Source organism: Cryptomeria japonica, chromosome 9, assembly GCF_030272615.1.
Source record: "Cryptomeria japonica chromosome 9, Sugi_1.0, whole genome shotgun sequence".
Classification (NCBI taxonomy): domain Eukaryota; kingdom Viridiplantae; phylum Streptophyta; class Pinopsida; order Cupressales; family Cupressaceae; genus Cryptomeria; species Cryptomeria japonica.
In genome coordinates this window covers 336,075,077-336,088,150 of record NC_081413.1, presented here as the reverse complement: position 1 = coordinate 336,088,150, position 13,074 = coordinate 336,075,077, and the positions used below count along the sequence as shown (strand labels likewise).

Here is a 13,074-nt window from a genome sequence, read left to right as displayed (position 1 = left end):
ATTACAAAGTCACTTTCTATTACAAAGTCACTTTTTAAAAGTACTTTATTGATTTATTTTAAGGTTCTATGGGAAAATAGAAAAGGTAAATTAGAAGCTCATTTGCATAGGCCTGATTTTATTTTCTTCATGGAGACTTGAAGCTTTCACTGAGAGAAAATTGGTTTCAATGGTGAGACATGTACCCTACCCGATTTGCAGGTGGAATTAGACATGTTTCACAAAGGCACCAAACACTTGAAGATTAAATACTTTTTTGGAGGTTTGCAGGCAAACAATTAATTATTAGTTCTCTCCAAATTTACAGGTGAAAGATATATTCAAAGACTTTCGTTCTTAGTACAATCCTTTTGGAAATCTCAAGTGATTGTTTTGAGACACCATTTTTGGGGAAGATTTGTTGAAGACAATGCTCCATATTGTTAGGCATTTAAAATCACGAATTGCTGGGCGTTTCATATTCCTGGCAGATTGAAGACTGTGTGCAGCCATATTTAGTGGATTTCTGATTATACAGTGCTGATTGCTCCTCATCGAAACCGTCTTTCATTATTTATGGGTGCATTTCATTCTTGGGAGTAGTTCTTGATGCAAATCAGACATGATACTCATTTATTTTCCCTTCTTAAGTCTGCTGCAACATACACAAATATTCTGGGCAGTAATCGGTTCACTCTGTAGCTGCAAAATTAAAATTAGTTATTCATTTTAATCCTGCAACAAATTTAAGGATATCCACAGTATCATTAATAGTCAACTTGGGTGCTTGCTTACCTGTTCTAATCAAATGGTTATGAAGATTGGACTGAACAGAAGTTACAACTGATTGAAGACATTTTTGTGTGCAACATACAATCAATAAAGAGACAAATCTGAGTACAACACAGCATATTACATCCAGTCTATTCAATTTTCTGTATCAGACTTATGTGAACATGTTGCCTCATCAAATCTATGAATGGCACGTTAATAAAGGAAAAGACATCTGATGATTATCTAAATTAAGTTATTCAAGTGGTTACGCTCAGAAATCTCTCATACTCATCTACATACAAATTGTTTAACAAAATGCCTGTGTCCAAACTAGTGAAAATTGCAAATTATTGGTCAAGGAATTTGGTTGGGGTTCTTACATCATTTGGTTCCACTGCCCAACAAATGATTGCACCTATTTGAAGAATTTTTTTTAAGGATTTTGCTCTTCTCATTTATGACAATCAACTTTTCAATAAGTGAGTCAATACCATCATATACTTCACTCGAACATGGCTTATCTATGTTAGTATAATAGATTATACTAAGATAGTTTTGGTGAAACTAAGACATATTTCACATGATCCCATGAAGTGTCATTGTTTGCTGAATATTTGTTGCCCTTTCACTATTGGATTGTTTCTGTACAAATCAAAGGTGTTTAATGACCATGCTAGAAAGTGCTTCTTAGACCTTCACAAGTAGTCTCAAAATGATTTTGTTGGAGGTGAATTAGGTCTCAACAACTTTTTTCTTTAAAACTAAAAAGTAAAATTTAAAACAAGGAAGAAAACATACTTCAATTCAAAAAATAAATTACCAAAGCGAAACAGAAATTTTTATATTGTTTCTCTTTGGCATTCAACATACACTTGTTTGATCCTATCAATTTTGTTATCAACGTCTTCAAAAAATGTGTGAGTAACATGTCCCAACTGCTCTACAATTTTTTCCATTGTCTACTATGATTTGGACAATGTTAATAGGCTCCACTTTCTCAATGGCACCTATTAGGTTGTCAACAATAATTGTGCATCCTCTTTGCCCTTTACGATTATTACTGAGAAGTAATTGGTAAAAATTTAGATTGTATTTACAAATGATCAAGCGATCATTAAATAATGTACAGGAGAACAATGTTTCTAAATAAGAAACAATCGTTAATAGAAAGAATCTAAAAATTACAATATTTATATTATTGACCATTAATAAACAATAAATAATATTATTCTAATACCCTCCCTTAATGGTCAATCGGTCAACAACACCAAGCTGCTCCTTGAATTTAACAAACTTATCTGGACTAAGATACTTGGTGAGGATGTTTGCTGGCTGCTCTGCTATTAGGACATACAACAACTGAATTGATCCGTCTTCAACAAGCTTCCGAATAAAATGACAGTGAGTTCCCATATGCTTGGTTTTTTCATAGAAGACGAGATTTCTGGAAAGTTTGAGAACTCCCTAACTATTGGAGAACAAGGGAGTCGGACCTGCTTGAGATATTTGCATGTCTGCAAGCATCTGGCGAAGCCAAACTACCTCACAAGCTGCCTTAACTACTCCTCGATACTCTGCTTCTGTTGAGGAGAGAGCCAATGTCTGATGCTTTTTACCATTCCAAGTGACTGCATTGGATCCCAAACTGAACACATATCAAGAGGTTGATTTACTGTCATCAACCGAACCTGCCCAATCTGAATCTGTGAACCCACTGAGTCTAGGATCATGATTCCTAGTGTAAAGAAGTCCATAATCAGAGGTGCCCTTCACATAACGCAGCACACGCTTCGCTGCTACCCAATGATCAGCCTTGGGGGCTGTCATGAAGCGTGAAATATAGCTCACCGCCAAGTCTAGTAGCAGTAAGATAGATGAGACTGCCCACTAGTTGTTTGAATTGTGTTTCATGTACAGGAGGAGAATCAAACTTCGCTGACAATTTCAGTCTTGTCTCCATAGTGTGGAAGCAGGTTTGCAATCTTGCATTCGAAACCTGTCAAGCAAGTTCCTGGCATACTTAGATTGAGAAATAAAAATGCTACCATCAGTCTACCAAACCTCAACACCTAAACAATAATAGAGAAGCCCCAAATCTGTCATATCAAATGCCTTGCACAGGTCCTGTTTGATTTCTGCAATCAAAGGTACTGAACTGCCAGTAATGATCAAGTCATCCACATAGACAACAAGAAAGAAAATATCATCACCAGAGTGTTTGATATACAGATTACTGTCAGAAGGACAACGCTGAAAACCATGAGCAACCAAGTACTGATCAATCTTGATGTACCATGCTCGAGGAGCCTGTTTGAGTCTACATACTTGATGTTCTTTGCCGACAACCTTGAAAGCAAGAGGTTGCGTCATGTAGACTTCTTCCTGCAACTCCCCGTTGAGGAAGGCACTCTTAACATCCATCTGATGGACTTTCCATCCAAATTGAGCTGCAATAGCGAGAAGAAGACCAATTGAACTCATCTTGGCAGTAGGAGCAAAGGTCTCCTCATAATCAATGCCCTCCCGCTGTGTGAATCCTCGAGCAACTAATCTGGCCTTGTATTTATCTAAAGTACCATTTGCATGATACTTGACCTTATACACCCATTTGCAGCTAATGGGCTTCTTCCCTGGAGGAAGATCAGAGAGAACCCAAGTGTTGTTTTTCAGAAGGCTCTGTTATTCTGCGTCCATTCCTTGTTCCCACTCTGGAATCCCTTCTGCCTTTGTATAGGTTTGAGGCTCATAAATACTATGAATGTTGGCCATGAGAGACTTCACGACTGAAGATAAGACGATTAGTGTCTACATCAATCAGCCAGTAAGCCTTATGGTTGTCACTGTACCCTGTAAACATGAGCTTCTGACTCTTGGAATCCAGCTCAGAGCGCTTGGCATCTGGAATCCATACATAGGCGAGAGAGCAAAAAACTTTCAAATGACTAATCCTGGGTTTGCGACCAGTCCAGGCTTCCTCAAGAGTCTTCCCCTTAACAACATGTGTGGGAGACCAATTAAGGAGATAGATTGCAGTAAACACTGCTTTTGCCCAATATTTCTTAGGAACATTTCTGTGTTCCAGCATAGACCTAGCCATTTCTGTAATGGTGCGATTGCGATGATCTACAATGCCGTTTTGCTGAGGGGTGTATGGTGTGGTTAAATGATGTTTTATGCCATGTGTATCACAGAAAGTGGAGAAGGTAGTAGAACAAAACTCCCCCCCATTATCAAATCTAAGAGTAATAATAGAACAACCGGACTCTTTTTCTACCAAGGCCTTAAATTTCTGAAATACAAGAAACACATCTGATTTTTGTCTAAGAAAGTAACCCACATTTTACAACTGTAATCATCAACAAAAAGTAAGAAATACCTATACCTAGTAACAGAAGGAGTATTCATTGGACCACATCCATCAGTGTAGACCAACTGTAGTACCTTAGATGCTCGCCATGAGTCACCATCCTTGAACGATGTCCTGTGCTGCTTCCCAGCCTGACAAGCTTCACAAACTCACTGATTCTGAGTTTGAATTTCAGGTAGGCCATGTACTAAATCTTCCCGAACAACTTGAGCAAGGTAGTGAATGTTTAGGTGACCATATCACTGATGCCATAGACTGGTAATAGAGGATGATTTGGCTGCGAAGGGAGCAAGGTAGTGAATGTTTAGGTGACCATATCACTGATGCCATAGACTGGTAATAGAGGATGATTTGGCTGCGAAGGCATGCTCAAGAGAATCACCTGTATCCACAAGTTTGTAAAGACCATGATCCTCAATGCCAACAACTACAATGGTGCGTGTCGCATGATCAACAATCGAACACTTATGTGCACTGAAGATGACATCAAGCTGAGGAGAATGCCGCATTTTCTGACTCACAAAGAGAAGGTTCAGTTCCATGCCAAGAACGTAGTATACATTGAGGAATATGAGATTCCTCCCACCAGACTATATCTGAACGTTGCCCTTGCCGACAACAGTATACTCTTCACCTCCGCCAAATATGACTAAATCAGTATAAGGAGAGAATTTTGTAAACCAATCACGCCTGTTAGTGAAATGCCGAGAAGCACTAGAATCAATATACCAAGCAGAAGATTTCACGTGGTCTGTAGGTCTTTTAGCCATGAAGGTGTAAAAGCAGACTTTTTCTGCTTTGTGTGCTTAGCGACATTGGCTTTAGGCTGAGACCCCCCCTGTTTCCGTTGTTCGGAAGCTATGCGATTGCGACAATCATTGATCATATGGCCATATTTGTGACAATAATTGCATTGAACCTTCTTCTTCGAACCTTCTTGTGACTGACTGGAGCCCTTCTGTTGAGATGACTGAGATGACTGAGCTTTGCCTTTATCCTTGTGAAAGGATTTGGCTACAAAAGCTTGTTCTGAGGAGGATGAAGTGGCACCACTACCAAATTGTTGTTTCCAACGATCCCGCTGCAGGGTGCACAACTTTGGAAATTTCAAATCAACATTCGTAGACGTAATGTTGAGTGTCTCTATGAAGTGCTTGTAGGATTTTGGTAGACTCTTCAAGGTTATTACTACCATATCCTCTTCCTCCATTTTTCGACCAATAGCTTCAAGCTGATCTCGAATGTCCTTAATCTTCGTGAGATGCTCATATAAGCACATGCGTTCATCCATCATGATGGAGAACAACTGGTTCTTCAGGAAGAACGCTCGACTTTTGTTGGATGTCTCATGCAACTCCTTTAGATGCTTCCAAATTTTCGAGGCTGATTTGCCAGAAGGAATCTGAGGCAACTGGTCATCTGTGACAGAGAGCTTGAGAAGCATAACGGCTTTCCCTATTGCGGTCATCAAATTTGCCCTGATCTGCTCCGGCTGCTTAAGGACGAGATTCTTTTCCCAAAACCAAATCATCAAGGCGGCGATATTCGAAAATAGTTTGCATGCGTTGCTTCTAGGTGTTATAATTTTTGCCATTAAATTGTTGACTACCTTCCAACATTAATTTGGTTATCGATGCCATTTTGCATGCTTCCCAATGCACAAAAAATGAGAAATCTGAAAAGGCATGAATCTGAAACAGAGGTAGAGTCAAGTACAGACTTTGAAAAATATGAAGTATGACTGGCATGGAACCTGAGAAATTTTTTTGGGGCTGACCCAGAAAAATTGGATGACAACCCAAAAAGAATTTGTGGTTAAAAATTTATTTTGACCAAAATTGAAGGATTTACGACAAACCCTAGCCGGTAGAAGGAAAACCCTAGGTCTTATCAGAATGAAAGGGCGATTTTTGCAGAAAATCACAGAAAATAATAGATCTGCAACAAAAATCTAGAAACCCTTGTGCAGAAAACCGAATCGTTGGTGCCAAAGAAAACCTTGTAGGTCGTCACAAAATAAACAGTGGAGAAATCTGACGGTCGGGCGAAAATGTAGGTCACATGGGTAAAAAAATTGTGAAAATAAAATCATGGGTTTGCAGAAAGTCCGTCGTCTACACACAACCCGTGGAATGAATAAACCGCGAAATAAAACCACAAAATGAGATTTGGAGGAGCCGTCGCATAAGAAAATTTCCACAGTATTGCCGAAGAATGCGAAAAATTGCGTCTGAGGGTCGCACGGGAGGTCGCGACAGGCACACGGTCGCGATAAAAAAATTGCGAACAATAACAACGCGAGAGCGGTGATTTGCAGGTAAAACGTGGAGGAAAGTCGTGTCAAACAGAAAAAATCCACCGGAAAAGAAAGACGCGACGCGATTAAAAAATCACGCAAACTGCACATAGATTACCCAAAAAAAAATCCTCCCAAAGAGTTTCAATTTTTTTTTTTCTTCAGAAAACCTTACAAAATTTCTTTCGAAATTTAGAGAGAAAAAATAAATTATTCTCTTTCCCGCTCTCACTGCTCTGACACCATATTACTGAGAAGTAATTGGTAAAAATTTAGATTGTATTTACAAATGATCAAACGATCATTAAATGTTGTACAAGAGAACGATGTTTCTAAATAAGAAACAATCGTTAATAGAAAGAATCTAAAAATTACAATATTTACATTATTGACCATTAATAAACAATAAAGAATATGATTCTAATAACGATCCATAACTTTCACACATTTTGATCCTTTAGGGGTCATTGCAATCACATTAATCAAGGGGTGGTTTTAGGAATCCTTCCATCCATTGGAAATCTCTTTCGACAAATCTTTGATGGGCTTCCTGAAGATCCTCGAGATCCTTGTCTTGCTGAAGGATGACTTGTTTTACAGGCAATTGTTTCATTTGTTTGCTCTCGCTCTTTAATATATTGCAGCACTTGAAATGTTGGTATGGGTACATCTTTCTTACTCACTGAGGAAAGCTTTGATGCCCATTTATAGAACGCCACACAAATGGGCTTTCACTTGACTATATGTGCTTGTATACCTTACATCGCACCCATTGCAAATCCAAACATATCCCCCATGATCTAGAACCTGCCCTATCATGTTAACATACTTCCACATTAGTGAATTGGGGTCTTATTTGAAGTTAGGTTGGTCCATGCAGCTAGAACTAGCTGCCATTGTAATCCCTATAGCAACAAGTTTGGAAAACAACACATTATAAACAAATGAAAGCAAAAAATAATATCCTAACTCATTTAATATTCTAAACAGAAGAATGTAAACAAAACAACTAATGAAGTAGCAGAGGTTTTATCTTCAAATAATGATGCATTGTAGAATTAGCACTATGTATATTTAAGTAACAGCTAGCAGCTCCATAATGAATGGTCCATAAGGCACAATATATGTGCAAATGGTGCAGCAAGTTAAGTGGGCTTGATGAATGGTATTGAGATGGGTAAACATCTGAGAACTCATGGTGCTTCATTCCTATGAATATCACATAGATGTAGCAAGTGTCAATTGAACTATTCATACTCATCAAAGATGGATTATTGTGAAGCACTGTAATGAAATATATGTCGATGTAAATTAACTTGAAATTATGCAGCTAAAGCCCAGAGTCATATTAAATAATGATGCACGACAAAAACACTTGAAAATAGATGTGAAGCTCTTTTGCTCTATCGCATAGTTGGAAGTTCTTCCGAGTACTTCGCACAGAGCAGGAGCCTTTATTTCGCTAGTCTTCTATAAAAAGGGATTACAGATCTATAGGGCCTCTAAAAGAGCATTTTGCCAACTCTTCAATGTTTAATTGCCTTAAAAATATTTTATGTTTTTGATGTGCGTGTTCTTTCGCATTTGATCAATAGTTAGTTGAAGACCTTTTAGAGGGTATCAAGAACTTAAACGTTTATGGCTAAAAATGTTTTACAGCCTTCTCTTCAATCAATTAAGTAAAAAAGTGAAAATATAGAATTGGTTAGGAGAATATTACTAATGTCATTCAAATTCCCAGAAATAGCGTATCAACTTCCATAATGCTGATCTATGTTTGACATAATTCAAATGATCGCAACTCCATAGCGCAGAGTTTTTTACCAAAGAACAAAACTAATATGACAACAGTAAACAGGCAGAAATTAGACATTTTTTATGTGGTGCTAATCACTTAATTGCATAATTAGAATGATAATCTAACATTTGCTTGCCAATACACTTAAAAGTTTTATGAGAGGGGTTCAATCCACCAACATTGCTCCTTACCATCCAATCCAAGCTTTCACAAGAGATTTCAATCCGAGAGTAACCTAAATTCCTAAGAGATTTCACATGCCCATTAAATGCAATCCTCTCTTTCACTACTTGTGATCTAAGTTACTGGATTAGTTTTAATCTAGCCTGGATCCAGTTTCGGTCTCGGTTCAGTGGGGAATGCAGGCAGGGTTTGGTAATTCTCTGTGAGTTCGTTCAGGACGAAGTTGGGCGAACCCGTCACAAGTTTCCCCACATTTCTCTATTGTTGGAACGAACCTGCAAGTTTTCCTCTGTAAATAGCCTTTAAAATATTTGAAAATCTATTGTCTTTTTTGTTTGAGTACATTCATGAGCAAGAAGTTTATGCTTGCGTCTGTATGAGGCAGAACGAGTAAAAGAAAACCTTAAACTTGTAGGCAGAAACACAGACGCAAACAAAAACCCTGCAGGAAGACAAATCCTACTGTTCCAATCAATTGTTGAGTGAATGTGAACTTTTGTAGTGCTATAAAAAGCGCAACATTCTAGGCCATAATACCATTGCAGCTTGCTATCTGAACCGCATATGTGCACATGATTGTTGTAAATAGTATCCCACGATCCGAACAGGAAAGATATCTAAACATAAAGGATATCGAAGAGCTCACTTCCTGCAAGAGGAAATAATGTTTATTTTTAATGATAGAAATGTATGTAAATAAATTATTATTATTCCATTGATGATAACAAATAAATAGCTATAATGTATGTTAATTAATTTTTAAAATTAATAATATATTGATATCAATTTTATAAATAGTTTTTTTATTATATTAATTTTATATATGACATAAAAATACTACTATTCATTAAAAATAGTAAAAATATGTATATAAGGTCTAATACTTTTTATTTTAGATTGTAAATATGTGAACCCAAAATAAACTTAACTCTCATTTTTTTGTTGTTGCTAACAATCCAAATTAGTATTAAGATCGGTAACCTAGCTTGTGATAATACCATGCAAAAACTATAATGAGCCATATTAGTTCAAGTTCTTTCCTCAAACAATAACTGTTTTGAAATGGAGCGTAACAATACCAAAGACAAAAAGACAACCTTGATTTTATTTGCAACAATAATGACACAACCTAAATGTTTGTAAGGTAAGGGTACTAGTAGTCGTTGATATATTGGATTTTGACGATTTTTTTTAATGTTTTCGTATGTGACATAATTGTTTAGAGTTATTGTTCTAGTTTTTGGGTAGTCAAGACGAACACTATGGTATTTGTTATGTACACAAGGGAAAAAAATGGTCATTTAGAAGTGTTGCTCGATACCTCTTTAAAGATGCCTCCATAAACATGCACTACAACCATCTCAAAAATTTGCACATCTAATCCAATACATATTCCTATAATAATCTATACATTTTCCTCAAATAACTATTTTTACAAATACTTATGCACAAATGATCAAGTAGTTATGCATAGGGGTACCAATAAAATTGCACAACTTTTAAAATTAAATATTAAAATTTTAACTATGAGAATATAAGTGGACAACTATTAATATATTTTAAATATATTATTGAACTTTTAATTATCATTTGTTTAATATATAATCGAAAAACATGGCCCCTTCACCTAGGTGTTACAATTTTTTCTACATTGTTATGCTTAATGTTTTAGAGGCCTTTTTACCATACACAATTCCACATAAGGGTGTGGTCTCATGAGGGAGCTTGAGCTTCTATTTTTTAGGAAGAGGATGTTTCATGAAGAATTTTTTTTGTGCTACAGGATTATTTGGAATCTTTTCCTAAAAAATATAGAAGCTACTTTTTAGGCCTGCATATTTGAGCCAGTGAAAATGGAGGGGGGCTAGAAATTGCTCTACCAGCTTATGAATGTTTTGTGCCACTTGTCAAACATTTAAGTTTAGATTTCCATAAAAAATATGTTTTGCAAAGAAAATTGAATTTTTTTACTTGTTTTATCATTGTACATAGAGACTACCAACTTCCATAAATTTTGGAGTTCAAATTTTTAAGCTGAACTCCACTACAAAATTCAAAATTCATGAGACCAACAGTTTTAAAATTTTCTTAAAAAATCCACCTTTATTGTTTAAGAAGCCCCCTCCATTGAACAGCTCAATGTAGCATTAAAAACTGTCTATCAAAGCTATTCATGTTGGTTTCCAACCCTACCAGGTCTGCTAATAAACAAACCAGTCATTTTATATTATTCTTTCCGATTCTGTGCCAATTCTTTTATTCTTTGTTAGACATTGATAATATTCATTTGCTTTCCCTTGCTTGAAGTACGTGTTACTGATATAGGTGCTCTATCACTGACAGCTTTCTAATACTCAGACTGATTCCTCATCGAAGATTATGAGAGGCAATTTAACATCTCGTCAAATGATCTCCTCTGGGTTGAATAACTCGATGAATATTGGGAGTGTGAGGTCTTCGATGCTGGCAAGCACAGGTCCCACACCATCAAGGTCATCTACCCCTACAAGGTCTAGAGTGCCTGCCTCAGTACGGTCATCGACACCCGTTCCACGTTCTACAATTCCAGCTTCATCAAGGTCGTCAACTCCCAGTACACGAACCACAGTTCCAACATCATCAAGACCATCAACTCCCACTACGCGATCTACAATTCCAACTTCACCAAAGCCGTTGACACCTGCAACAAGATCTACAGCACCTACACCAAGGTCTACAATGCCAACATCAAAGTCATTATCCAGGCCATCAACACCAACAAGACAACAATCAACTCCAACTCTTATACATGGCAGTTGTGTTCCTCCCAGTCGATCTTTTCCCGCCAGTAATATCTCCTCTATGCTCTCTAGAAATCCACCAGCCTCACGAGGAACCTCTCCCGCCCAAATGTCGCGACCGTCTCCACCTTTAGTGTTGCCTGGTTTTTCTCTTGATGCTCCACCTAATTTAAGGACCACAATGCACGATAGGCCAATCTCAGCTATGAGAAGTAGACCTGGAGCTCCCAGCTCTGTACGACCTCCTACAGAAATACCCAGTGCAAGCGGCAGGCCGAGAGGAAAGTCTTGCTCTCCAATTGTTACGAGAGGGAGAATCTCGAGTGAGAGGCATAGCAATGGCAAGCCTAATTTGCAAGCTACTAAGCCGCACATCAATGGGGCTGAAGTCACAATGCCAGTTTTACTTAGCAGCAAAATGGTGGATAAATTATCTGCTACCAAAGGACATGAAGACCAACCAAGCCCTAGAAGTAATATCTCCAACTTGCAGTCCAGGCGGCAGGTGAAGTCGACATCAGTTCCCGATAGCTCTGGTTTTGGGAGAACGATTTCAAAGAAATCCTTAGATATGGCCTTGAGACACATGGTATGTTCTTCTTAATCTATAGACTTCACTTTTGTTTAATGGCCCGTAGCAAACTGCTAAGACTCTGTTTTCGATCCGGTTAATGTGTGCTAACTAAAGTTTTTTGTCTACTAAGCTGCTTCTTTGTCCCTTGAGATTATCAATAAAATGTTTTACAAGAAAACTTAAACACATTTGTGCTCAGATTTGTGAGGCTTGCTGTATTGAATAATGATGGCATTCCTTGCTTTGCAGGATATACGGCAAAGTGCGCCCAGCAATACACGTCCCCTCACCAACTTCCCTACATCTGATTTGTATAGCGTCCGGTTGGGGTCTACTAAAAGCAAGGCCACAAAAATTTCCGAGTCACCAATTGCTACCAACAGCAGTGCCAGTTCAGATCGTAGCACAAAGATTGCTCCTTATCCTCAAGGGAATACGTTGGACGATTTTCAAACTCTCGGAGAGAGAGAAAATATATTCTCTCCACTCAGTCAGCATGAATCAATTCTCTTCAAGGGAGATGAATTGAGCACAAACTGGTTGCATGGCCCTACGAATGGAGGGGATAAATTTGATCAGGCACTATTATTTGAAAGGTTTGACGAGTCGTTTGATGCTTTTACTCTTAGAACAGGCAAGGGTGCAGATTCATTACACAAAAGGGTGAGATAAGCAGGGGAAATTTTGAAGATTTGGGAGCTTTCTAGAGGCACATAATGCCGTTGTATCATAACAATTAAGTGAAAGCGCTATTGCCTGACTGAGAAATCTGTCAAACAATCTCAAACGTTGTTGAAATTTCGTGGCTGCTGATTGAATGCTGCAGAAATGTCAATGTGGAGCATTTGATGATTGGTTTAAATAAGTGGTAATATAGATGGATCCATGTAGCAGTTTTCAGGTAATAAGAATTTGGTTGGTTGATTTCCAGCATCCAATCGCTTCAACTTCCTCTACGTATATGTAAGCAGTTTAAGGTGAAGCGAAGTTGCTGCTTTAATGGTTTTTGCCGATATGATATTTTTTATTTTTTATTTTTTATTTATTAAAATGAAGTAAATAGATGGATCAATCATTTAACTTTCATGCGGTTAAAAATAGTCTATGGGACATCCAGTTTTATCCTATTGAATTTCTACATTTCAATCCATTTTTTATTCAAGGACATGATAAGCATCCCCATCTTCTTAATGGTCTTCTTGCTGAATAAATTGTGCCAAAAAACAGTTGTGATTAAATTGGCATGCTTGTCTCCAATGTCTTTAAAGGCATCACATTCCATAATAAAGTGTTTTTTTGTATTCCAATACCTTAGTATTGCAA

The 13,074-nt window shown here is 37.5% G+C and overlaps 1 protein-coding gene across 2 annotated transcripts in view; it reads left to right on the top strand.

The window, feature by feature from the left end:
* The window catches only part of LOC131029721 (uncharacterized), a 75,676-nt gene extending 62,969 nt beyond the window's left edge, over positions 1-12,707 (top strand). Inside the window, exons 4-5 of one of the 2 annotated variants that reach the window (XM_057960343.2) lie at positions 10,741-11,766; positions 12,001-12,707. In XM_057960343.2, coding sequence (XP_057816326.2) covers positions 10,741-11,766; positions 12,001-12,423 — 1,449 coding nt within the window. In that variant the 3' untranslated portion in view covers positions 12,424-12,707. The remainder of the gene's footprint in view (positions 1-10,740; positions 11,767-12,000) is intronic. The other variant, XM_057960344.2, reaches the window with a different exon arrangement.
* Positions 12,708-13,074: the final 367 nt, after the last annotated feature.